The sequence below is a fragment of the Notamacropus eugenii genome, chromosome 1 (assembly GCF_028372415.1).
Source record: "Notamacropus eugenii isolate mMacEug1 chromosome 1, mMacEug1.pri_v2, whole genome shotgun sequence".
NCBI lineage: Eukaryota > Metazoa > Chordata > Mammalia > Diprotodontia > Macropodidae > Notamacropus > Notamacropus eugenii.
The window spans coordinates 420,954,144-420,979,320 of NC_092872.1; the positions used below are offsets into that span (position 1 = coordinate 420,954,144).

The 25,177-nt window shown below is 41.5% G+C and overlaps 1 protein-coding gene across 2 annotated transcripts in view; it reads left to right on the forward strand.

Moving 5' to 3' along the window:
• Positions 1-262: 262 nt before the first annotated feature.
• The window catches only part of MYBL2 (MYB proto-oncogene like 2), a 49,176-nt gene continuing 24,261 nt past the window's right edge, over positions 263-25,177 (forward strand). Inside the window, exons 1-7 of one of the 2 annotated variants that reach the window (XM_072631463.1) lie at positions 263-606; positions 3,392-3,488; positions 4,565-4,636; positions 6,765-6,857; positions 12,861-13,081; positions 19,942-20,098; positions 21,450-21,755. In XM_072631463.1, the coding sequence (XP_072487564.1) occupies positions 278-606; positions 3,392-3,488; positions 4,565-4,636; positions 6,765-6,857; positions 12,861-13,081; positions 19,942-20,098; positions 21,450-21,755 (1,275 nt within the window). In that variant the 5' untranslated portion in view covers positions 263-277. Of the gene's footprint in view, positions 607-985; positions 1,342-3,391; positions 3,489-4,564; positions 4,637-6,764; positions 6,858-12,860; positions 13,082-19,941; positions 20,099-21,449; positions 21,756-25,177 lie in introns of those variants that run through there. The other variant, XM_072631464.1, reaches the window with a different exon arrangement.

The window sequence follows — 25,177 nt, forward strand, 5'->3', positions numbered from 1 at the left end:
AAAGATCTGGAGAAGCATTTTATTTTTAAAAAAAATCAAAATGTTGAATTCATCCATTAAATTTCCCCATAAAATCCTTCCTACAGGCAGCATTAAAAGCAGGAGAATCAACTAATCTCTTAATATTTTACTGGATAAAAAAAGTTTTCAGCAGACTCTGGGTGTCAGTTTTCTCATCTGCAAAGTAAAGGCGGGTTGGACCAGGTTATTTTTTAGGTACTTGATCCCTTGATTTAACGTTCTATTTAACTGAAAACATCCACCCTCCTCTCATCAGATGAACTGCATCCCAGGATCTCCCTTTCTATTTAACTCAGACATCTACCTTGGACTCTGCACATGCAACGAAACTACATTTCCCAAGACCCCTTGCAGCAGGGGCTTCGGCTCAGCCCAGTTAAAAAGCCATATCGGAGCTTTAACTCGGCGAGCTTTGGGTCTTTTCGGAGCCGGCGCAGCCCCGCTCCCCGTCCGGCCATGGGCTTTAAAGCAGAGTGCCCTTCGAAGCGGACGGCACCGGCACACGTGCGGCCCAGTCCGCCGGCCGCCTGGCCCCGGGGCGCTCGGGGCGGAGGGGCGCGCCGAGGGGCTGCCGGTGGGCCTGCCGTAAGTGGGGGCGCGGCGGGGAGGCGGGCATGGACGGACGGATGGGCCGGCGGGTGGCGGGGGCTTTGCAAAGTTTCTCGCAGTTTACCCGCGCGCGCCTCTTTTCCCCTTCCTCCGCCTCCCGCCCGCCCGCCAGCCACCCAGCGCTGCCTCTGGCTTCCCGGGCGTCCGCCTCGCGCACGCTCGCGCCAGCCCGGGGAGGAGGGAGGGATCAGGGAGGCGGCCGCCCGCAGTTGGCGCGAGATAGGAAAGTCCTGCGGCGGCGGCGGCGGCGCGTCCCGCTCTTCCACGCCGGCTGCGGCAGCGGCCCCCGCCGGGCAGCCTCGGAGGGAGGGGGCGCCTCCCGGCCGCGACCTCCCCCCGCCCTCCCCCTCCCCCTCCCCCTCCCCCTGCTCCCGCCCGCACTTGCATTTCCTAGGCGGGGGCTCGTAGCGTCTGCCGCCGGCGAGCTCCGGCCGGGGCCGGGCCGGGCAGGGCAGGAGTCGGCTCCGCCGGGCGGGCTGCTGCGCCCCCTTCCCCTGCGCCCTCCCCACCGGGCTCGCCCCGTCCTCCATTGCCCCGTTCCCACTTTTCTTCCCTCCCTCTCTTCTCCCCCGTTTCCTCTCCTCCCCTCCCCTTCCCCCTTCTCTTTCCCTCCTTTCCCCGCTCCTCGCGTCCTGCCCCCCTCCCTCCGCCGCCTTTATGACCCCCTGGCCCCGAGGGCAGCAGAGAGGGGATGGCTCGCCGGACTCGCGGGTAAGTTGGACCACCTCAGGGGGCCTTCAGCCCTGTTTTGTTTATCCGCGGACCCCCCCCCCCCCCCATTCTCCAGTTAGTAGTGGGTGAGAGGGGGTGCCTGCGGACCTCCCGGAGAACCTAGGTTAAATAGTAGAGCCCCCCCCATAGGTGGGTGTCTGGCTAAGGTTCAGTTTTTCCGCTCTCCGTGCAGTTGCCCACGCGCTGCCACCCCTGGTTCCCCCGGGGGGACCACGGACACCCGGGGGCCTCTTGGCCGGCCGCTGCAGGCTGATTGGGGCGTAGTCCGCACACGGGGCATTTTGTCTTTGGGTCCCCAGCTTAGCCGTCTGTAAAATGGGTGCTAATGGGGAGTTCTAGGGCACGGGCTCCGGGGGTCTAGGGCTTGCCCAGCAAATATTGTAAGGAGCAGTGTCTCATTAGAGTTGGAAGGGACTTCAGGACTTGTTCAGAATCCGAGAATGTACTCTTGATAATGCCATCATCCTTTCTTCTCAGTAGCATTTTTAAGTGCGTAAAGGAAAATGCATAGAATTACAAAGGAAACCAACTGAATATTGAAATACAGTTACCAAAATATAAGAAAAGACATGCACTCATCTGATCTAGGACCTCTCCACCTACCCCACTTTTGCAAAGGATGAGTTTGGGGCTCTGAGAGGAGATTACCTAAGGTCACAAAATATTGAATATTCAACCTAAAATTGTGAGCGCAGATGTCATCCATGAACTTCTATCTTGGTTCATGTGAGAGTCGGGTGTGGAGGAAATGAATTCTTATAAATTGAGAATTATGAAAAAAACTAATAAATCCACCCTTCCCAAAGCAAAGGGCAGTGGAAGAGAGGGGTTTTATATTCCAGACATGCTTGTGGATTATACCAAAGGGCATTAGTGTTTAGAGGTTCTTTGTAGGGAGTTTTGATGGCCTGAGTGTTTTAATGTCTTTGTTAAGTATGGAGGGTGCACATATGCATGTGTATATATACATACATGTATACATATGTATTTCAGAGGTCTCTCTTGTCTGTTGTAGGAGGGAGACAAGAATTACAGTATAATTGTGCCCCTCAAATTTTCTGCACCCTGAAACATAGGGCTGAAGTTATTTATGATATCATGCTGCACATATATATATATATTAAACGCCTATATTAGTTGCCACTTTTCCTGGGTGTTTTTTTGCCTTAGCAGGCAGTTCCCAGCTTACAAACATCCCACTTGTAAGTTATTGCTTACCTACAAATAGTTTCTCTCTCTTTCTGCCGAAAGGCTTCTTTTGGCCTTGGGATCATGGTGAGGAGCATGAGGCACATTTCTTTGCCTGTCAGCTGCTAGAATTATTTTCTCTTGTGGCCACCAGGCAGGGTTGAGTTGATAGGGGCAGCTATTGTCCAAAATAATTAATTGGAACTCTAGATGCATTTTTTTCTGATAGAAACAATGTTAAAAGTGGTTAAGTTCTGTTTCAGCTACATGATAGGTGAAATTGACTTTTTCTGGGTTCATAGCCACCTTTTAAAACTTTGTTTCTGAAAGGGAACATTCAGGACACAACCTGTTCTGGCGCTGTATTTGACCTGTCTTGGCCGTTTGGATTTTGCTTCTAGGAAATTGTCCTTAAAGATCTGGTCTAGGGTTTTTTAACGTTTTTTGTGTGTGTCAAAGACCCCTTCGGCAGTCTAGGGAACCCTTCTCAGAAGCATGTTTTTGATGCATAAAATAAAATACAAAAGATCACAAAAGAAACTCATATTGAAATAGTTATAAAAATTTTTTTGTTTTAAGTTCTCAGACCCCAACTTAAGAACCATGATTTGGTGAGGAGAGGAAAAAGTTTTGGCCACTTGGTCTTATTTTCCCAATAGTGTTATAACTTTAAAATCTGCATTCAGAATACGTTTTGAAAATATTGAGTACTAGTAAGTAAATTCCTTATGACTAATTGGCCTGATCCCATGTTAAATATTACAAGGAAGAGAAAAAATGTCTTCTGTCTTAATGAAGTCTTACCTTTTAAATGGATGCGTTTGTCGTTGGTCATTTTTAGCATCGAGGATCAAGATGAGTTGCATTGTCAGGATACAGATTCGGACGTGCAGGAACAGAGGGAAAATAAATGTAAGGTCAAGTGGACGCACCAAGAGGTATGTGACCCAGAGAGGATGAAGGCTTCCACCTTGGCAGGTACCACTTTGTTTTGAGAGAGTGCTTCTGTGAGGAAGATCAGAAGGGAGGGATAAAAGACTGGGGGATGTAGAAAGGAAGGGGAAAGAATAAGATGGAAACAAGGGCTGATCATCTAGCCTGTCAACACCTTTTTATCATGCTCTAAGTTGGTATAGGTAATACATAAAAGAAAAAATTGAGGAGGAAAAATAACTTGAATATTGTTATTGTTGAACCAGGCCTTCCTTCAATGATGACCTTTCTGTAGGTAACTAGTAACTAACATCTAGTTTTCTAGCATGGCTCGTAGAGTATTGATGGTTTCCTTTCTCAGATTACTGATGCCTGATTAGACCTAGGAAATCTCTTTGGTGGGTCATATAATGGTGGATTTCATGACTGTGGTGTTAGCCCAAAGGGTTTACCAGAACTCTACTGAACCTGAGGAGAACATTGAAGTTGTACTTTGTGAATCTGTATTCAATTCAATTCCTTGAACCTTTCTTAAGCTTCTGCTACCTGTGAGGGCTCACTGGGGTGCAGGAGGATACAGACACAAAAAAGGAAACAGCCCCTGCCCCCAAGGTGCTTATATTTAATTGGGGAGGAGGAAGGGTATATCACCTGTACACAAGTAAGTAAATATAAATAAATATAAATAAATTATGTCCAAATAAAACTTGATATTATTTCAACAGTGAGAGAATGGTAATGATTAGTAGCAGTGAGGGATCTGAAAAGGCTGCTCATATAGGAGGGGGCCCCTGAGCTGTGCTTTGGAGGAGGGTAAGGGATTCGATGAGATACAGATGAGGGGAAGCAAATTTCAGGTGTTATGGGGGACCACTTCCTCAAGGGCTTGAAGGCAGAGGAGGGTGCAGTGTCATGGGTGGGGTGCAACAAGCAAGGCAGTTTGATTGGAACAGAGTGGGATTGTGTGGGGGTTGGGGTGTAAAAATCCATCTTTTGGTGGGGGGAACATTGCTTCTGGAAATGAACCATCTTGTGGCAGATTCTGAACATGTGAGCAGATGTCTTTTCTGGTCCTTTTCAGGATGAGCAGCTGAAGGCCCTTGTGAAGCAGTATGGGCAGCAGGACTGGAAGTTTCTTGCAAGCCACTTTCCTGTAAGTTTCTGGGAGCTCCTGGGAGTTCTGTTTCTGATTTTGGGCCTTGTTGCTAGGGAGGGAATGGGTGACTGATTACTGAATAGCCATTGGGTATAGTACTCAGTACACAGTTTTGGTTTTTTGTTTTTCTCAGAGAAAAGAGAGCATAGAATGTTACAGCTGGAAGGGACTCTAGAGATCGTCTTGTCAATCCCCTTATTTACAGAAGGGGGTAACTGAGGTAGGGAGGTGGATTGGCTTGCTCAAGGTTACATAGGTATCAGGTTTAGCACAGCAGAGGTCAGAACCCAGGTCTTTTGGCTCTAAATCTAATGCCCCATCCATTATACCATGTTGATAGTATCTTCCCAAATTTAGCAAAAGATTATTTGAATGATTTTTCCCCTGTCTGCCATGCGTGAGGTATTCTCAATTCAGACATCTTGAAATTGTATCTTCAGGACAATATTTTTGATGGTGATAATTTTTTAAAAAATGCCATTATATGTGATTTTAAATATCTTTGCAAATAACTTACTACAACAGGATGCAACTAGTATCTCTTAATGAATTTCCACTTCCTTTAGGAGTAGATTGAAGGTAGATGACAAGAAGGGAAGAATGGTAGAGGGGGCAAGGTCATAGAAGAGACCAGAAAGGATGGAATCAAGGGCACAAGTGGGGGGATGTGCTGTAACAAAAACAGATGGTCAGTCTTTTCTGAAAGACTGGAACAAAGGAGACATTGGGGACGTTGTTATTCCGGCCCTAAATCATATGATCCTGTCCAGATCAAGGCATGCCATAGTCACATTGCTCTCTGCCATGGTTAGCCCATACGTGGAGTATAAATGGGAGTTACTAAATAAATGCAAATTATTATTAAGAGAGATATCGATAAACTGGCAGGTAGGTGGCACAGTAGATAGTGTCAGACCTGGAGTCTGAAAGACCTGAGGTCAAATCGAACCTGAGACATTTACTAGTTGTGTGATCCTGGGCAAGTCACTTAACCTCAGTCTGCCTCAGTTTCCTCTGTAAAATGAGAATAATGCCCCTACTTCTCAGAGTTGTTGTGAGTCTCAGATGAGATAATAATAACCATAGAGAGCTTAGTACTGTACCTGGCACATAGGACTAAATAAGTGTTAGCTATCACCATTATTTTTATCATTTAATTAAATGTTAAGAGGCTAGTGAAATATCTGGAACCACTGTCATGTGAAGAATGATTGAATGAACTGAGAATGTTTAATCTGGAAGAAAAAGACATAGGAGAAGAGTATGTCTTTGGTTATCTAAAGGTTTGTCATGTGGAAGAGAGGGATCGTACTTGGTTTTGTGTGGTCTCAGAGGGCGAAAGTAGGACCTGAGGAGAGTCTAAAGGGAGCTCAAGGAGGTTCTGGAGCGGGACAGGACAGGCAGACTTGTGGTTTAGGAATGTCACCTTTTCATTGGAGAGGAGAGAGCTTGGAGGCAGGGAGCCCAATTAGGAAGCTGGTCAGTGATGATTGGGCGGGGAGAATCTCCCAGACTTGACAACTGATGTGCATATGGTAGGAGTTGTGGGGGGAGGGGCAGGAAGAGGGCTCCAGCAAGGATGACCTTGGCTGGTGAACTTTAAATTGTGTTCCAGCTCGGAGAGAGGGGACGGGGAAGGGTGTGAATTTGTACTGATTCACCCACATTCTCTTACCTGATCCTCTCTTTGAAAAGCATTTGGAAGATGGTTGATTAGGCAGAGTAAATAGTGAACTCTACTTGTCCCCATGTTAGGACCGACCCTGTGATCTTGCCTTTGTAAATACCAAGGTCCTTATTTGTGCCCTAAATAATTGAGCTGGCCTCATTGGGCCTTTTATGCTTATTCTGCTGTTTACTTGTTCTCCATACTTGTGGAAGGTGCAGAAAGGCAGATTTAGGTACAGTGTAAGTAAACTTTTCTGCATTATTATTGTCCAGAAGTGGAATGGGATGCCCAGAGAGGTAGTGAGGCCCTGCATCTCTGGAGAGTCTTCCAAGTGGTCGCTGGGCTGGACGACCTCTTTGTTGGGATGTCATGAAGGGGTTGGATTAGATAAACTTCTCTGACTTGGAGATTTCTGTGATTTCTGTCTTCTGTGGGGCTCTGAATTCACCATCCCAGAATCGCAGCGATCAACAGTGCCAGTATCGGTGGTTGAGGGTTTTGAATCCAGACCTCGTCAAGGGACCTTGGACAAAAGAAGAAGATCAAAAGGTAAGGTCATGTTATGTCCTGGTGTGTAGGAGGCTGTCTTTTATCTAGTGACAAGAGAGGAGGGCATGGATTCAGGAGAGCAGGGTTTGAATCCTGGTGCGATGACCTTAGGCAAGTCACTATTCCTCTCTCTGAGGCTCCTTCTATGTTTATTTGTCTGAAAAGTGAGTATAATAACACTTTGCTAACTTCCTTTGGGTTGTTTTGAGGAAAAACCTTTTCGAAAACCTCAGATCAGTTCGGAAATGTGTTGTTCATATACATATAGCCTCAGTTTCCTTGTCTGTAAAATGAGCTAGAGAAGGAAACAGTGAACCACTGCAGTATCTTTGCCAAGAAAAACCCCAGTGGGGTCACGAAGAGTCAACGAGACTGACATGACTAAACAGTAGCAACAATCCATACCTCATTTTAGAGCTGAGGAAACTGAGGTCCTGGAAGGTTAACTTGCTGAGATCACTCAGGTCATGTCGGAGGTTGGATTTGAACCCAAGTCTTTCGACTCAGTACTTTTTCCTCTGCATTGTACTGGCATGTCAAAATGAATGTTGACTTAGTGTGGATGATCTTGTTTTTCATACAATTTTTCCACCTCTTCAACTCTACCTTAGAGGTGAGTTGTAAAGTACCCGTTATCTTCATGGTACTTTTTTTTTGGAATGTAGACAAGTCACCTCATCCCTGTGCCTCAAGTTTCCTCATCTGTAAAATGGAAATAATAGCACCTACCTTCCAGGTTTTTGGGGAGTATCAAATGAGACAGTATTTATAAAGTGATCAGGCACAGTGCGTGGCACATAGTCGATGTTTAATAAATGCTCTTGTCCTTCCTTCTTAATTAGCATAGTTCCTGAGCAAAGTAGGCACATAATACATGTTTGTTCACTGATTGATGATTGTGCCTATGGAGACATGACCAAGGGCCCCATGAAATGATGGTTCTTGTTGCCTTGGGGCAGAGGATGAGATCTGCTCTGCTAGTTCTTTTGTCTGTCCTAGGAGAACCTGTGAGTGTCCTTCCACTTAGTTTCATCTTCCTTTTGTCTTGGTGGTTTTGTAAGATACTGGGTTAATATCCGTGTAGTTCAGTTCTTTAAATAGGAGGTCAGTTTGTTGGCCACTGGACGAAGGATCGCTTAGAGTCTTTGGTCTGGACCTGTGCTTTCATTGGTGTAGGGAACTCCCAGACAAGAAAACTTCCTTTCCCAGTGCAGATCTGTGCACCCTCTGCAACTTGTAATCTTAGAGCAGTCTGAGGGGTCCTGAAGGGGCATGTGATCACATCTGTGTTAGTACTTGAGGTGGTACTTCAAAGAGGGCACGTATTTTGGATTCTGAAGCTGACCCTATCCATCATTTTCATTTGGGCTCCCTTAGCCATATTTAGAATGCTTAATGTTAATATTTATGAATAGCTTAAATTAGTGCTCCTTGCTCCCTTTGCAACCAGGTCATCTCTAGGGAAGGAGGAGAGGGCCATGTAGGAACGAGGGTCAGTTTTGAGTTTTTCTTTAATTTCATAGGCTGCCACAACCAAAAAATTAATCATGTTGTGATGGATGGCCTCTCCATGATGAGCGAAGTAGGTTAATTTTATTGGCCTTTGCAAAGAAGACTGAGTTGGTTGCTAGGACTGTAGTCTTTTTATTTATTTATTCATTTATTTATTTATTTATTTATTCATTTATTCATTCATTCATTCATTCATTCATTCATTCATTCATTTATTTATTTATCTTTTTTTCTTCTTTTAAATTTATTTATTTAACTTTTAACATTCATTTTCACAAAATTTTGGGTTCCAAACATTTGTCCCCTCCCCCCACCCCAAAATACCAAGCATTCTAATTGCCCCTATCACCAATCTGCCTTCTCTTCTATCATCCCTCCCTTCCCTTGTCCCTATCTTCTCTTTTGTCCTGTAGGGCCAGATAACTTTGTATACCCCATTGCCTGTATTTCTTATTTCCTAGTAGGAAGGACAGTACTCAACAGTTGTTCCTAAAACTTTGAGTTCCAACTTCTCTTCATCCCTCCCTCCCCACCCATTCCCTTTGGGAAGGCAAGCAATTCAATATAGGCCATATCTGTGTAGTTTTGCAAATGACTTCCATAATAGTCGTTGTGTAAGACTAACTATATTTCCCTCCATCCTATCCTGCCCCCCATTGCTTCTATTCTCTCTTTTGATCCTGTCCCTCCCCAAGTGTTGACTTCAAATTGCTCCCTCCTCCCATTGCCCTCCCTTCCATCATCCCCCCCCACCCTGCTTATCCCCTTATCCCCCACTTTCCTGTATTGTAAGATAGGTTTTCATACCAAAATGAGTGTGCATTTTATTCCTTCCTTTAGTCGAATGTGATGAGAGTAAGCTTCATGTTTTTTCTCTCACCTCCCCACTTTTTCCCTCCACTGAAAAGTCTTTTACTTGCCTCTTTTATGAGATAATTTGCCCCATTCCATTTCTCCCTTTCTTCTCTCACCCCTTAATTTCATTTTTTTAAGATATGATCCCATCCTATTCAATTCACTCTATGCTCTTGGTGCGCGCGCGTGTGTGTGTGTGTGTGTAAGTAATCCCACCAACTACCCAGATACTGAAAAGTTTCAAGAGTTACAAATATTGCCTTTCCATGTAGGAATGTAAACAGTTCAACTTTAGTAAGTCCCTTATGACTTCTCTTTGCTGTTTACCTTTTCATGTTTCTTTTCATTCTTGTGTTTGAAAGTCAGATTTTCTTTTCAGCTCTGGTCTTTTCATCAAGAATGCTTGAAAGTCCTCTATTTCATTGAAAGACTATTTTTTCCCCTGAAGTATTATACTCAGTTTTGCTGGGTAGGTGATTCTTGGTTCTAGTCCTAGTTCCTTTGACCTCTGGAATATCCTATTCCATGCCCTTCGATCCCTTAATGTAGAAGCTGCTAGATCTTGTGTTATCCTGATTGTATTTCCACAATACTAGAATTGTTTCTTTCTAGCTGCTTGCAATATTTTCTCCTTGACCTGGGAACTCTGGAATATGGCCACAATGTTCCTAGGAGTTTTTCTTTTTGGATCTCTTTCAGGTGGTGATCTGTGGATTCCTTGAATACTTATTTTTGCCCTCTGGTTCTAGAATCTCAGGGCAGTTTTCCTTGATAATTTCATGAAAGATGATGTCTAGGCTCTTTTTTTGATCATGGCTTTCAGGTAGTCCCATAATTTTTAAATTGTCTCTCCTGGGTCTATTTTCCAGGTCAGTTGTTTTTCCAATGAGATATTTCACATTATCTTCCATTTTTTCATTCTTTTGGTTTTGTTTTGTGATTTCTTGGTTTCTCATAAAGTCATTAGCCTCCATCTATTCCATTCTAATTTTTAAAGAACTGTTTTCTTCAGTGAGCTTCTGAACCTCCTTTTCCATTTGGCCAACTCTGCTTTTTAAAGCATTCTTCTCTTCATTGGCTTTTTGAACCTCTTTTGCCGATTGAGTTAGCCTATTTTTCAAGGTGTTATTTTCTTCAGCATTTTTTTGGGTCTCCTTTAGCAAGGTGTTGACCTGCTTTTCATGCTTTTTTTGCATGTCTCTCATGTCTCTTTCCAGTTTTTCCTCCACCTCTCTAACTTGATTTTCAAAATCCTTTTTGAGCTCTTCCATGGCCTGAGCCCATTGAATATTTATTCTGGATGTTTGGGATACAGAAGCCTTGACTTCTGTGTCTTTCCCTGATGGTAAGCATTGTTTTTCCTCATCAGAAAGGAAAGGAGGAAATACCTGTTCACCAAGAAAGTAACCTTCAATAGTCTTATTTCTTTTCCCTTTTCTGGGCATTTTCCCAGCCAGTGACTTGATTTCTGAGTGTCCTCTCCACACCTCCTCCAGATCCACCCAGCCAGCACTTGGGGTCTGAGATTCAAATGCTGCTTCCCAGCCTCAGGGCTTTGGGCAGGGGCAGGGCTGCTTGTCAGTGTGAGATTAAGTTTAGGTGCTCAGGTGGGGGCAGGGCTGCCTAATGGGGCTCAGTTCCCTCAGGGTGTTTATGCAGAGACCTTCAACAATGGATCTGGGTTTCAGCCTGCTTTGGGAGCCCTTGTCTGCTGCTGCTTCCGCTGCTGCCTCCCCAGGGGGCCTGGGTTATGGAGACACCCTGCTCCCCTCCTGGCGAGCCAAAAAGCCTCTCTCACTCACCCCCGGCACCTGTGGGTAGAGGGACCTGCACGGCCGCTGGAGATTCTGTCCCTGAAGCCTGCTCGGATCAGCTCCTCTTGGTGCTGCACGGCCAAGGCAGGGCTGGGCTCCACTCTGGGTCCAGTGCGCGTCGGACCTTTCGTGTCTGTTTTTAAGGCTCTCTGGAACAGAAATCTCCACTCCATTGTTCTGGGGCTTCCGCTGCTCCAGAATTTGTTGGGAGTTCTTCTTTACAGATATTTTATGGGCTGTGGGTTCGGAGCTAGCATATGTGTATCTTTCTACTCCGCCATCTTGGCTCCTTCCCTCTAGCACTGTAGTCTTTCCAAAGGGTAGAACAGATTGAATTTATACTCTGGTGGCTTCAGACTATGATTAGGCATTGGACTTGGACTTTTTTTTTTTGTGATACTTTTTTTTCTTTTTTTCTTTTTAATGTTCTACAATCGCTATCATAAAACTTAGATTGTTTTTCCCCCCACCTACCCCCTGCCACCCCCCTCCCTCCCCAGGATGGCATACCATTCTATATAGGATCTACACATACATTCCTATTGAATACATTTTCACAAGTCATGCTGTGTAGAAGAACTAAAATAAATGGGAGAAATCATATTACAAACCAAAACATAATACGTACACACACACACACACACACACACACACACACAAATACAAATGATCTGCTACATTCTGCGATTGAATTCAATAGTTCTTTCTCTGAATGTGGAAAGGCATTTTGCCTTAGAAGACCATTGGGAATTTTTTTTTTATGTCCTTGCATTGCTATGAAGAGGACTTGGACTTTCTTTATCTCATCTGTAAAGTGGGAATAAAAATTCATACCTCTTTGATAGAATAGGATAAAATGAGATAAGGTAGCTAGGTGGTATAGTGGATGGAATTCAGGACTTGAGGAAAATTCAGGAAAGTCTGAGCTTTTACCCTGCTTTAAACCCTTCCTAGGGTTCTAGGCAAATCATTTAACCTTTCCCCATCCTATAAATTGGCATCATTATAATAGCACCTACTTTACAGAGTTGTTATGAGGCTCAAATGAGTTCACATATGTAAAGAGTTTTGCAAACTTTATAATGCTACATAAACATAGCTATTAAGTCATTACTAATGCATATTTAGAATGTTGTCTACCATGTCAACATTATTGCATTAACATCTATTGATGCCTCATACTGGCTTAGCAGCAACCCACCCCTAGTTCTTCTGGGCTCCTCTTAAGTAGCGTTCAGGCTGTGATGGTCCTGACAGATTAGATAACCTTTCCTAGGAGACTATACCACCAATAAGCCGGTGAAGAATTATATTCGGTCATAGAAATGCTTGAACACTATATATTTACTGCAAATATACTTAATCTGGGGTCTGTGAACTTGTTTTTAAAGGGTATCTAGATAATTGTATTTCAATAATAGCGGTTCCCTTTTTAGTCTTATTTTAGGCATTTAAAAACATTAATCTGAGAAGAGGTCCCTAGGCTTCCCCAGACTACCAAAATAGTCCATGACCCCGAAAAACATTAAGAACTTCCCAACTACTAAGACATATTAGAGATCTGCAGTCTACCTCCATGGAAGGAGAATCCACACTGATGAAATCCTGGCTCCTTGTAGTGAAGTTAAAGCATAATTATGAGCTCTTAATGTTTGTTTTCTGCATGTTGTATCCTCAGTAGGATGTAGTCTTCTTCGAGACAGAGAGTAGTTTTCATTTTTATTTTTCATTGTCTCCAGGGCCTTGCACAGTAGTGGGCACTTACTTAAGAAATGCTTGTTAAGTTGGATTATTTTATAATTATTTCTCCCATTTCCAAAAGGTCATTGAACTGGTGAAGAAGTATGGCACCAAACAGTGGACGTTGATCGCCAAGCACCTGAAAGGGCGTCTGGGGAAGCAGTGCAGAGAACGCTGGCACAATCACCTGAACCCTGAGGTGAAGAAGTCATGCTGGACGGAAGAGGAGGACCGCATCATCTGTGAGGCTCATAAGGTCTTGGGCAACCGCTGGGCTGAGATTGCCAAACTCCTCCCTGGAAGGTAAGGCAGGGTCCTGATGGGGACAGGGGTGGTGGGCCTCTCCAAAATCACATGTCAGATCTTCATTCATTTATAAGCAATAGTCAGAAGGAGTGAATAGGGAGCAGAAAGGGTTTATTTTGTTAGCAACAGAAGGTATGAATAGGGTGCGGAAAGGGTTCATTTTGTTAGCAGAGGCTAGGTTGGAGATGGCAGTTGTCTCTTGGGGCTCCCAGTAGGAGCAGAGGAACAGGAGGGCAGGCAGGTAGTTGACACACTTCTAGGCTCAGAAGCCAGACCTCCTTCTAGTTGTCTTGACTTTGCCAGTCTCCAAGTCATCTGAAGTAAATTCCTTTCCTACTTTGGGCATTAGATTCCTCATCTGTAAAATTGAGAGCATTGGGCTATAAAGATCCTTCTAGTTCAAGCATTCTTTTGTGGTCTTCTCTTAGGGTGAGGGCCATGGGACTTGGGGAGGACTGGATTTCTCCCCATAGACAAATCCCTCAAAATCAGCATTAATTATGAGGTAGCAGAGAGAGCTGTGGACTTTCCTCTGCCACTTACTGAATAACTGTGGACAAATTTCTTAACCTCCCTGAGTTTCAATTTGTTTATCTCTAAAATAGGAAAGGGAGTAGTATATATTTCACTGGGCAGTTTTTTAAAAATGTTTTTTGATTGTTTTTATGGTACGCATGTATCTTTGCCTGCATCCTCCCCATTCCTCCTCCCTTATTTTTTAAATTTTATTTTATTTTTAAAATGAATAAGAGGAAAAACCTTATAAATCCAGTCGACACGTTGAAAAAAATCTGACATCATATGTCATATTTTACACCTGTGGGAATCTTGCTCCCTCTCTCCCCATGAGGAATTGTCAGGAATGGGAGAAGTGCCTCCTGTCTTGTAGGGACCATATTTATTCTTTATAATTTGGTAGCATTCTTTTTTTTTTTTGGTGGTGGTGATTCTCATTTATATTGTTTGTGGTCATTGTACATATTGTTTTCCTGCTTTTGTTTGCTTTGCATTAATTCATCCAAGTCTTCCCATACTTCCTCTGTATTTATCATACTCACTTCTTAAATCCCAGTATATCCACATACCACATTTGTTTAGCCTTTCCCCAATAGATGGGCATGTTCTTTGTTCCAGTTCTTTGCCATTACAGAAAGGGCTGCTCTAAATATTTTGACATATATAAAGCCCAGGGCAGATTTGAGGGTCAGAGTATGTAAAGCATTTTACGCTCATAAGGAAATGTTAGCTATTATTATTACCGCTAAAGTGATGGTACCTGCTTAATGTAGTGAGAAAGATAATAATAGCTCACTTGGTTGTAATACCCTGCAGCTTACATTAAGTAAGATGTACTCCCTGGGAGTTCCTTATACCAATTAGCTTAAAGGTCTGGTCTAGAAAAAATGTGTGCTTCTATGCTGGGGATGCAAAGCTGACCCCCTCCTGGTGAACTTGAAGATGAGCTCTGTCATTTAATTGGTATAAGGAACTTTCCTGGAGTAACTTCCCTTCATCAATGCAGATTGCCCTCTGCTCTGCCTGGGGCTCTTAGAGGTTAATGTCTTGCTCCAGGTCACAAAGTTAGTATGTAGTGGTTAGGACTTGAGCTCTCAGGGCCCCACACCAGGCTTTCTGGCGTATATCAGCCGATTTAATCATGCTTGTTGGTTGAATCTTTGTCACTAAAGTAAATAGTAGCTCATGTTTCTATAGTGCTTTAAGGTTTATAAAGCATTTTCCTCATAGCTAACTGGCCTTTTAAATACGCAATCCCCCAATACATAAAGGGCAAGGAAGGAATTAAACTTCATATGACTCTGAGCCACCCAGGCTGTAGGCATGGAAGGGCCTATTCTGTATGTATTCAATTTAGACATTAAACAAGCTCATACATCTGGGAGCCAGCTAATGGGCCCACTCTGTAGCAGGAAGTGGAATGTTATTGTCCCCATTTCAACCTGCCTCCCACAGATGATATTCTTTCTTTCCTACTCTTGGAAGGAAAAGAATTTTCAACCTGGCACTAGGAGATTTTAAGCTCCCATAAAATGGCTCTTTATTCTCTGAATTAGTTAAAGATACTCCAGCCTTGGTTTTTCTCCTGGTGTGTGGCCTGAAAACTAGGTTCTTTCTAGAATCCATCTTTTACCTAGACTCACTTTTCAGTTTGTTAATCTGTGGGCTTCTCATGGAATTAGATGTGATTTCAAAACTCTTATTGAACGTGGAGGAAGGGGAAGGGATGGGGGTATTCTGGTTCCCTTACTGTCTTGGTTACCTTCCTCTGGATTTGCTCCAGTTTGTCAACATCTCTCTTAAAATCTGAAGTCTAGAATGAGACATCATACCCCAGAGGAGGTCTGGTCATTGCCGAAGACCTTCCTAGAAACTGTAGTTCTCTTTCTGAAGCCTATAATGCTCTCTAAAATGACTGCATTTTAACTGTTGATTGATTGAACTTACAGTCTCTGTATTTGTTTCTGTACCATTCTACTAAGTTCCCTTGGAGTTGTAACCTTATGAAATAATTTCATTACCCAACCCCAAGAAGAATTGAAAGGGTGAGAAATACAGGAAGCCTTCCTCAACCGTTTTTAATTCCAGTGCCTTCCCTCTATTAATTATTTCCCATTTATTCTATATATAGCTTGCTTTATATGTATTTGTATTAGACTGTAAGTTCCTCGAGACTAGGGGCTATCTTTTGCCTCTTAGCACAGTGACTGGCACTTACAGGAACTTAATAGATGCTTAAGAATTCATTAGAATGGTTTCTCTCGCTTTTGAATTGGAATGATGATAATAATAATTACATCGCACTTGAAGATTTGTAATTCTCTTTACATACGTTATTTTGTTTGATCTCCAAAATAGTCTTGGGAGACCTAGATGCTATTAACATTATCATTACAGTATCATCTTACTGATGAGCTAATTGTGGCTTAGAGAGATTGTGACATGGCCAGAGTCGCATAGGTGGGAAATATCTCAGGTAGAATTTCAGCCCAGGTCTACCTGATTGCAAGTCCGATTTTCTGTGTACTATGTTATACTGCCTCATTGGAAAAAAAAATAGAGACAAGAGAACCCCTCTAATTTTCATTTTCTTTTTTGCTTTTTTTGAGAATTAAAAGGATTTTATTATAAGTACAGCAAGATTGCCAAGGTGATCACTGAAAATCAGCTCCCTTTAATTTTCTTTGGGGCAGGAAGAGAAAATATTTTTAAATCTTTTCATGTTAAAACTGTTAAAATGTAATTGAGTGATTCCTACTATCATGAGAAGAATTTAAAGGAAGTAGGCTTCTTATGGATGAGAAACAAGTAGTTCTCTTTTTAAAAAATAAAGTTTTATTAATGTTGATTTTTTTTTAACATCACTATAGTTTTCTCCAGTATCCTTCCCCCTGCCTTTCTATATGACAAACAAGATTTGTTAAAGATTAAAAGAAAAAAGGGGAAGAAGCAGCAAAATTGATAAGTACATTGAAAAAGGCTAAAAATGTGCATTGTACAATTGTAGACTTCTCCCCTTTGCCTAGGTATGGGGAGGGAGTGGGAGTGTCTTTTCATAGCTCCAGTTTGGAGGCATGCTTGGTCTTTGTAATAATCCAACCTTGACTTTGGGCATAGTTCTTTCCATCTACATTGTTCTCATCAAAATGTATATTGTTTTCTTGGCTCTGCTTACTTCACTTTGCATCCCATGCTTCTGTGTTTATTCATCACATTTATCATTTTTTGTTATTTGGTCGTTTCAGTCATGTCAAACTCTTCATGACCCCACTTGGGGTTTTCTTGGCAAAGATACTGCAGTGATTTGCCACTTCCTTCTCCATCTCATTTTACAGATGAGGAAACTGAGGCAACCAGGGTTGAAGTGACTTGCCCAGGGTCACACAGCTAGTAAATATTTGAGGCCAGGTTTGATGTTAGGAAGATGAGTCTTCTTGACTCCAGGCATGGCACTCTATCCACTGTGCCACCTAGCTGTCCCTGTCATTTTTTACAGCACAGTAATAGTCCATTATGTTTATATATCACAATTTGTTCAGCCATTCCCTAATTGATTGACATCTATTTTGTTTCTGATTCTTTGCTATCACAAAATATGATGCTATAAATATTTCAGTGTATATGCTGATTTTCTTCTTATTAATGATCTCCTTGAAGTGTAAGTCTAGTAGTGGAATCTCTGGGTCAAAGTGTATTAACAATTTAGTGAATTCCAAATTGTCTTCCAAAATGGTTCTATTTATTTACAGCTCCACCAATAATGCACTAGTGTGCCTGTCTTCCTACTCCCCCTCCCCCATTCATTATTCCCATCTCTTGCTGTCTTTCTTTATTGGGTGTGTGATAAAACTTGAGGGTTGTTTTGACTTGCATTAGTGATTTCATGTGGTCATTAGCTTTTTCTGTTGTTGTTTAATAGCTAATTCTTTAGAGAACTTTTTATTTATATCCTTTGACCACTTATCTTTTTGGGAAATGGCTTTTGGTCTTCAATCGGCTAATTGTTTCCATATCTTGAAAACCCTTATCAGAGAAATTTGATGCAAAGATTTTTTCCTCGGTTAACCTTCTGCCTTCTCCTCCGTCTTTACTTCTTATCCTTATCTCCAGTATCTCTCTTCCCCCACCTTCCCCTTAAGGATGGGTGCTGAAGCCTTTCTGCCTCCTGTAATCAGAATTAATTACCATCTGTAATTGTTTCTTTCCCTTATTTGGTTAAGAATACATCTACCAATTGAGTGATATGATTTGCTTCTCATACAACTTTTTTGCGGTATGATCTTTAATATAAATTCATTTAGAAAGTTTTGTGGAATATGACATAAGTTGTTGATCAAAGCCTAATTTGTGCCAGACTGCTTTCCAGTTTTCCTAGCAGTTTTTATCAGATAAGTAGTTTTTTCCTAAGTAACTGTTTTCTAGAGTACCAAAAACTTGGGTTGAGACTTTTTGTTTCTGATTTCTTCCTTGTTCCAGTATTACCAGTTTTGATGACTATTTATATAATACAGACTGAGGTTTAGAAGTACTGTTCTTCCTTCTTCCTTATATTTTCCCCCTTCTTCATATTTTATTTTTCAAGTGAATTATATTGTTTATCAAGTTTTGTTAAGTTTCAAGTTCTGATAAAGTATTATTTATAAAATTCTTTGTTTATTTGATTGGTATAGCATTAAAACTGTCATGTTTATTATGTTGGCACAACCCAGTGACGAGCACTGAATATTTTTCCAGCTATTTAAGTTGTTTTTTATTTCTTTAAGGAGCACTTTATAACTGAAAATTTACAGATTATTTTGTGTGCATTGGTGGTTTGCTCCTTGTTTTTTTGTGTTTTTTTTTGGAATGAAACTTCCCATTCTATTGTTCCCTCTTGAATTTTTTCATAATTAGTATATAGAAATGCTGTTTATTTTTGAGGTTTTATTTTGTAGCTTGCAAAATTTTGCCTCAACTAGTATTTTTGCTAATTCACTAGGATTTTCTAAGTAAACCGTCATATATTAATGCCCATAACCGTTATACCCATTCTATATAATGCTATTATAACCATTAATACCCATGACCAGCAAATAGAGATAATTTTATCTTTTTACCTATCTATATGCCTTTAATTTCTTTCTCTTATCTTACTGTTTTTGCTAGGATTTCCAGAACTATATCACATATTAGTGGGTATAGTTGGCATTTTTACTTTACTCTTGTATTTACTGGAAAATTCTAATTTCTATTACATATGATGCTTGTTTTTCTTTGTAGGCAAACAGTTTTTATGTTATACTTTTATTTACATATTTATTTGTAAATATATGCATAATATATAATATAAACAATATTTATAACTTATTTATATGTTATTTGTGTTATATTATTCTATATTATTCTACTTTTTAGGTGTTTTTTTCCCCATAAATGAGTTTGATACTTAATCATTCAACAAACATTAGACACTTTCTATGTGCCAGGCACTGTACTAAGTTCTGGGGATGTAAAAGGAGGCAAATGCCAATCTCTGTCCTTCAGGAGCTCACAGTCTAATGAGGGAGTCAGCATGCAAACAGATATATTCCAACAAGCCATATGTAGGATAAATGAGAAATAATTAACAGTGGGAAGGCACTGGAATTAGGAGGCGTTGGGGAAGTCTTCCTGTAAAAGATGGGTTTTGTCAGAAGTCTTTTCTGCTTCTATTGAGATAATCATGCTGTTTGGGATATTCTTGTTTTTAATATTTTTATGTTAATTGTTTTCCTAATGTTGAACCATCCTAGCATCTCTGGTATAAATACAGTTTAGTCCTATGAATGATATTTTAGATGAATCACTGTGGCCTGTTTCGTGAGATTTAATTTAATAATTTTGAATCAATATTTATTAATCATCTCAGCTTATAGTTTTCTATTTCATCCTTTTCTGGCTTAGGTATTAGTACTATGTTTTTCTTTTTGGAGGGGCATGAGAGGAAAGGAGATTGGGGTTAAGTGACTTGCCCAGGGTCACACGACTAGTAAGTACCAAAGACCAGATCTGAGCTCAGGTCTTCTGTGTCCAGGCCACATAACTCTACTCACTATGGTACCACCTAGCTGTCCCTGTACTTTTCTTATAAAAGGAAACTGGTAGTATGCTTTCTTTCTCTGTTTTTGAGACTAATTTATATAGTATAGGTACTAATTGTCCTCGGATAGAATGCTTCTGTGAATCCATCAGAACCAGGCAGTCACTTAAGATCAGTGGGCACCCCACATTAATACCCAGGGTTCTATACTCTGAGCAACTTTGTGCTGTATAATAAGAATGGTCCCAACCAGACTATAAAAAGTCACTAATCTCTTTGACAGGACTGACAATGCAGTGAAGAACCACTGGAACTCTACCATCAAACGAAAGGTGGACACTGGGGGCTTCCTGAGTGAGACTAAGGACCCTAAATCTGTGTACCTGCTAGTGGAAGTGGAGGACAGGGAGGGGCAGAGTGTCCATTCAGCAGAGAGCCAGGTAAGTCCTTTAGGTCCACTTTCTTAGGAAGAACTAAAGCTGGTTGATTAGAGTGTAATCCCCTGGAGGGTGGGTACTGTTTGCTATTGTCTTTGTATCCACAGTGTTTAGCCCAGTGCCTGAGATATAGCAGACAAGCAGTAAATGCTTTTGGGTTATTTCAGGTCAGTTTTTCTTTCTCTAACCCTTGATTTTCCCATGGTAAAATGGGTTGGTTAGGTTAGAGGATGCCTGAAGTCTTTTCCATTCCTAAATCCTCTGATTGAGTAGTCATCCAGCAAATGTTTATTAAGCCCCTTCTCCTTGCTGGGTCCTTTTCTAGGTGCTGGGGTACAACAATCACCACCACAACCAGAGTGAGATAAAAGTGCTTTGAGATCAGATAAGGCAAGATCGATTTTAAATGGGAGGTTAGAATCAGGAAATGCTTCATGACTCGGGTAGCATCTGAACTAGACCTTGAGACACTACTTAGGAGGCCAGCAGTGTGAGGGAGTTGGTATTGGAGAGGATTTTAAGCAATGGGGAATGCAGCAGCTCTAGGATGGGAAAGGATGGGATAGGCTTGAATGGTGGTAATCCAGGATGGGGTCCTTCAGTACCAGGCCAGTGAGTTTGATTTTTAAACACAGCATTGTGGAGCCATTGAAGGGTTTTGGACAGTAGAGTGATGGCATTATACTTGTGCATAAGAAAGACAAATCTGGACTGCTGTTCTCACAAGGAAACTATTCAGTCCAGTAGGACTCTTTCATTTTAGCCCTTTTTTAAAAATTGCAAACTTATTACTAACAGAAGCATGCAAATAAATAGCATAAATGATCATATAGAAATCCATAAACTCCTAGTTGATTGCAGTGTTTTAAACAGTGCCTTCATGGCTGGGTATGATGATGTATGCCTGTGATCTCTTTTACTAGGTAAATTGAAGCTGATGACTCTCTTGAACTTGGTAGCTGGGTGTCCTTTTTATGTATAGCACCAATACTGTGAGTCTCTGGGGGAATGGGGGAATCACAGGACTTCCTAAGGAAGAGCGAACCAGTCGGCTTCTGAAATGGAACAGGTCAAAGCGTCTCTGCCAGTCAGGAATGGATTCAGACCCATGAGGGGTACCCCTGTACTCCCAGCCTGGTTGAGATAGGATCTCAAAAAATGAAAAGGGAAAAGAAAAGAGAAAAATTGCCTTTGTTAATTTGAGCAGGGTAGTAACTGTGCTGTTCCTCTGCATTTTTGTTTGTTTGTTTCTGGATTTTGTTGCTGCTATTTTTATTTATTTTACTATGAACAATTTTTTTTTCCTTTGTGTAATCTTGATTCCTCTCTCCTCCCTAATTATTGTTTTAAATAGAAGAACCTTACTACTGATTGGTCCACTGGGGTCATGGAAGTGAAGGAAGAAGTCAGTGAGGAGGAGGTAGCGGCAACATCAAGTCTTAAGATCATAACCCCCTCTGTAGAGCAGCAGGAGGGGTCTCAGGAGGAGGCAGTCAAACACCTGATCCCTGATCCCATGGAGGAGAGTCTTAAGGAACTGAAGTCTGAGGATTCCCCAGTTGAAGTTGGCTCCCCGTACAAGTGGGTGGTGGAGGCTGCTAACTTCTTGTGTCCAGCGACAATGCCAAACTTGACAGATGCCTTGGATCTCATAGAATCGGTAATGATAATACCTTACATTAATAGCAGGAGTTTGTAGCTTCATGTACCCTCATTTTTCAAAATTTTTATTTGTGTATTTGAATGTTTGGTTTTGTTTGTGGTTGCTATGCTTAGAACGTAAAAACAAATGATCCCTTGCATTTTTTTGGCTTTTGAGTTTACAGAATGCTATTGCTTCTCTCGTTTCCTTTCGTCCTCCATCAGCCTTTGAGGGAGGCAGGGTTGGGATTTTAGCATTACTTTATAGATGAAGGAACTGAGGTCCTGGGAGAGGTGACCTGACCTGCCCAGGGTCTTGTGAGCAATACGTGGTAGAGCAGAGAGCCCAAGGGCACTCCTGACTTTTCAGTGTTTCTTGATTAAAGAAATAGTTGAGAAAGAAGAAAGTGTTAGGTTGTGAGGAGGTATATGGGGTCACACAGAGCAGTTGTCATAGGGAGAATTCAGGGGAAAGAGTGTCTTGGTTCTATAAATCAGACAAAGGAACCCTGCTGGTTCTGTTATTTTGGAAGACTGGTTTCTTATGTTGTCAGAGTGACACCCAGCACAGCATCCCTCATCAGACAGCATTCAAATGTTTGAATCCTTTACTTGTGGCATTATGATTGAATCCTTTACTTGTGACATTATTTTAATACTAACAGCAGAGAGAGACTGTGAGAATAGCTGACATTTCTATAACACTTTGGACAGCTTGGTGGTGAAGTAGATAGAACACTGGATTTCAAATCAGGAAGACTCTTCACTGGACTTCAAATCAGGAAGACTCTTCTTGAGGTTAAATCTGGCCTTAGACACTTAGTGGCTGTGTGACCCTGGGCAGGTCCCTTTGCTGTTTGTCTGAAAAGTGAGGTGGAGAAGAAAATGGCAAACCACTCTAGATCATTGCCAACAAAACCCCAAATGGGGCCACGAAGAGTTGGATGTGACTGAAAAACACTACCACTACTACTGAGATGACCTGGGTGGTCCCTTTCAGTTTTGTGATGTCTGTGATTCTATGAAAGGATGACTTTGAGTTTCCAACCTGGGTAGGCTGGGAGAATGAGAATTTCATCGTTGAGGACAATGGGTAGAATGTAATAAAATGAAATCTAATAGGTATAAATGTAAAGTCCTATGTACTTCAGTTTTTTTAAAAATAGGCTGCCTAACTCCGAGGTGGGGGAATTTGTAGGAAAAAAACCTGGAAGCTCTTTCAAAAAAGTGGGAGGTCCTTGTGTGTGGAACATTGTATTTATTTTCAGCCTTGTTGGTTTGTTTTGCTGACTTTTTGCCCCCTTTTTTTTTTCCTTTAAAAATTATCATATAGGATGACTCTCTGGGAGAGTAGGAGAAAGGGATCCTGGGAGAAAATTTGGTGATATGAAAACCAAAAAGTTATCAGTAAAGATTTAAAAAAAAAAAAGACCTTGGGGATTTCAGTTGACTACATGTAAGAACAATATGAGTCAACATGTGGCAAGGCTGACAAAATTAATTTGATTCTAAGCTGCATTAATAGAAATATATTATCCGTTTCAAAGGAGAAGCCCATTGTACTCTACCAAGGTTGGTATCTATTCCAGGTCTGCACAACATGTGGCCTGTGCTCTGCTTGCAGCCCACCAAAGGATTTTGGGCGGCCTGCGGAAAAATGTGAAGGATGTAAAACAGACCTATACCATATACCGCTTGCGGGCCATATGTTGTGCAGGCCTGATCTATTCTAAGAAAGCCAGTCATCATCTGGTCTTTTTGAACAGAAGCCATCCAGATTTACTGTTCCACTTGCCTTTTCTGGTGCTGGTCTAGGTAGTTGACTTTCCCTATTATTGTTCAAGGAAGTGATCTGTTGTTACCTTGGAAACCCTGAGGGGTCAGTTCACCGGGGCCAAAAACTGAGAGATTAGCTTTAAGGGATATCTAATATGTGACCCTCCCTGCTGGTCTAAAATACTCTGAACCAGGTTGGATTTGGAGCCACTGTTGAGGTTTTTGTTTATTCAGGGAGTGGATGATGGAGAATGTAGGTTTAGTAGTACTAAATTCCTTAGAGCTCCTTTGAATTTCTAGTCATTGTTTTAAATTTGTGAGGTTACTGAGGTTTAGATTTGATGAGTACTTGAGCAAATATATCTTTACCACAAGCTGTTGCTATTTTTTGTTTGTTCATTAATTCATTGACTTACTCATTCATTCATTCCTTTTGAGACTAGCTCTCTGTCTCATCCAGACTGAAGTGTATCAGCCTTTCCTCCTGGCCTTGATTCTGCTGCTGATTGGCACCAAAGCTCTAACTTGCTCTGTTTTTCTAACCTGAACTGGGTTGCCCCTTCTTAGATGGTCCTGTGGTGTTTCTCTTCCTCCACTCTCTCCCTTTAGTTTGGACACTCAGTTTACTTTTACCCTAATGCATCTTGGAACTGATGTGATCCATCAGCCTTGATTTCCCAGCAATAGGGACTATGGGTATGCAGCATCACATGTGGCTAATTTTTTAGAGAATTTGAGTTGGAAGAGACCTCAAAAGCGTTCTAGTTCAACTCATTCCTTAAAAAATTGTCTGTTACAGCATTTTGACAAAGGGTCATCTAGCCTTTGCTTGAGGACCTCTTCTGAGGGGGAATCCTACCTTTTTAGACACCACTTTTTGTATAGTTTTAAGTGATTTTTGTCTTTTAAAAAATGTTTTATTAATGCTTTTTGTCATTATAGCCTAGCTCTTTTACACATACCTCTCTGTCCTCTCTTGATTCTTTCCTTGTGACAAAACCAATTAAATAAAAACATCCAGATTAATCATCATATCCGACATTGTATACAACAGTTTTCTGTACCAAATACTTTTTTTTTTCCGCTAGAGATGAGGTAGATTTCACTATCTGTTAGTTTAAAAACTTTTTTTCTCCATTTACTCAGAGTTGGATTTCCTTTGAATGATATTTTCATTTAAATTGCATTATGTGCGTTGTTCTCTTGATTTTGCTTGTTTCACTCTGCATCTGTTCATATAAACCTTCCTACATTTCTCTGAATTTGTCCTGTTAGTCATTTCCTACCATACACTCACAGTCTCTTAATTCATTTTCCATCATTTTTTCAGTCTTTTCCCAATGGATGGGTACCCACTTTGTTCCCAGTTCTTTGCTGCTTCAGAGGATGCTGTTATGAATATTTTGTTCGTGTATATTGGACCTTTGTTTCTGTCTGCCTTCCTTAGGGTATAGCTCTAGAATTAGAATAGCTGGATGAAAGGATGTGATTACTTTTCTTGGATTGTCCCTAATTGTTATTCAGAACATTTGGTTCATTTCACAGTTCACCAACAATGCATCAGTGTTCCTTCAACACTGTTAACCATTTATGTCATCTTTGCTGATTTGTCAGGTGGGAGTTAAAACCTCAGACTTGCCTAAATTTGCACTTCTCTTGCTATTA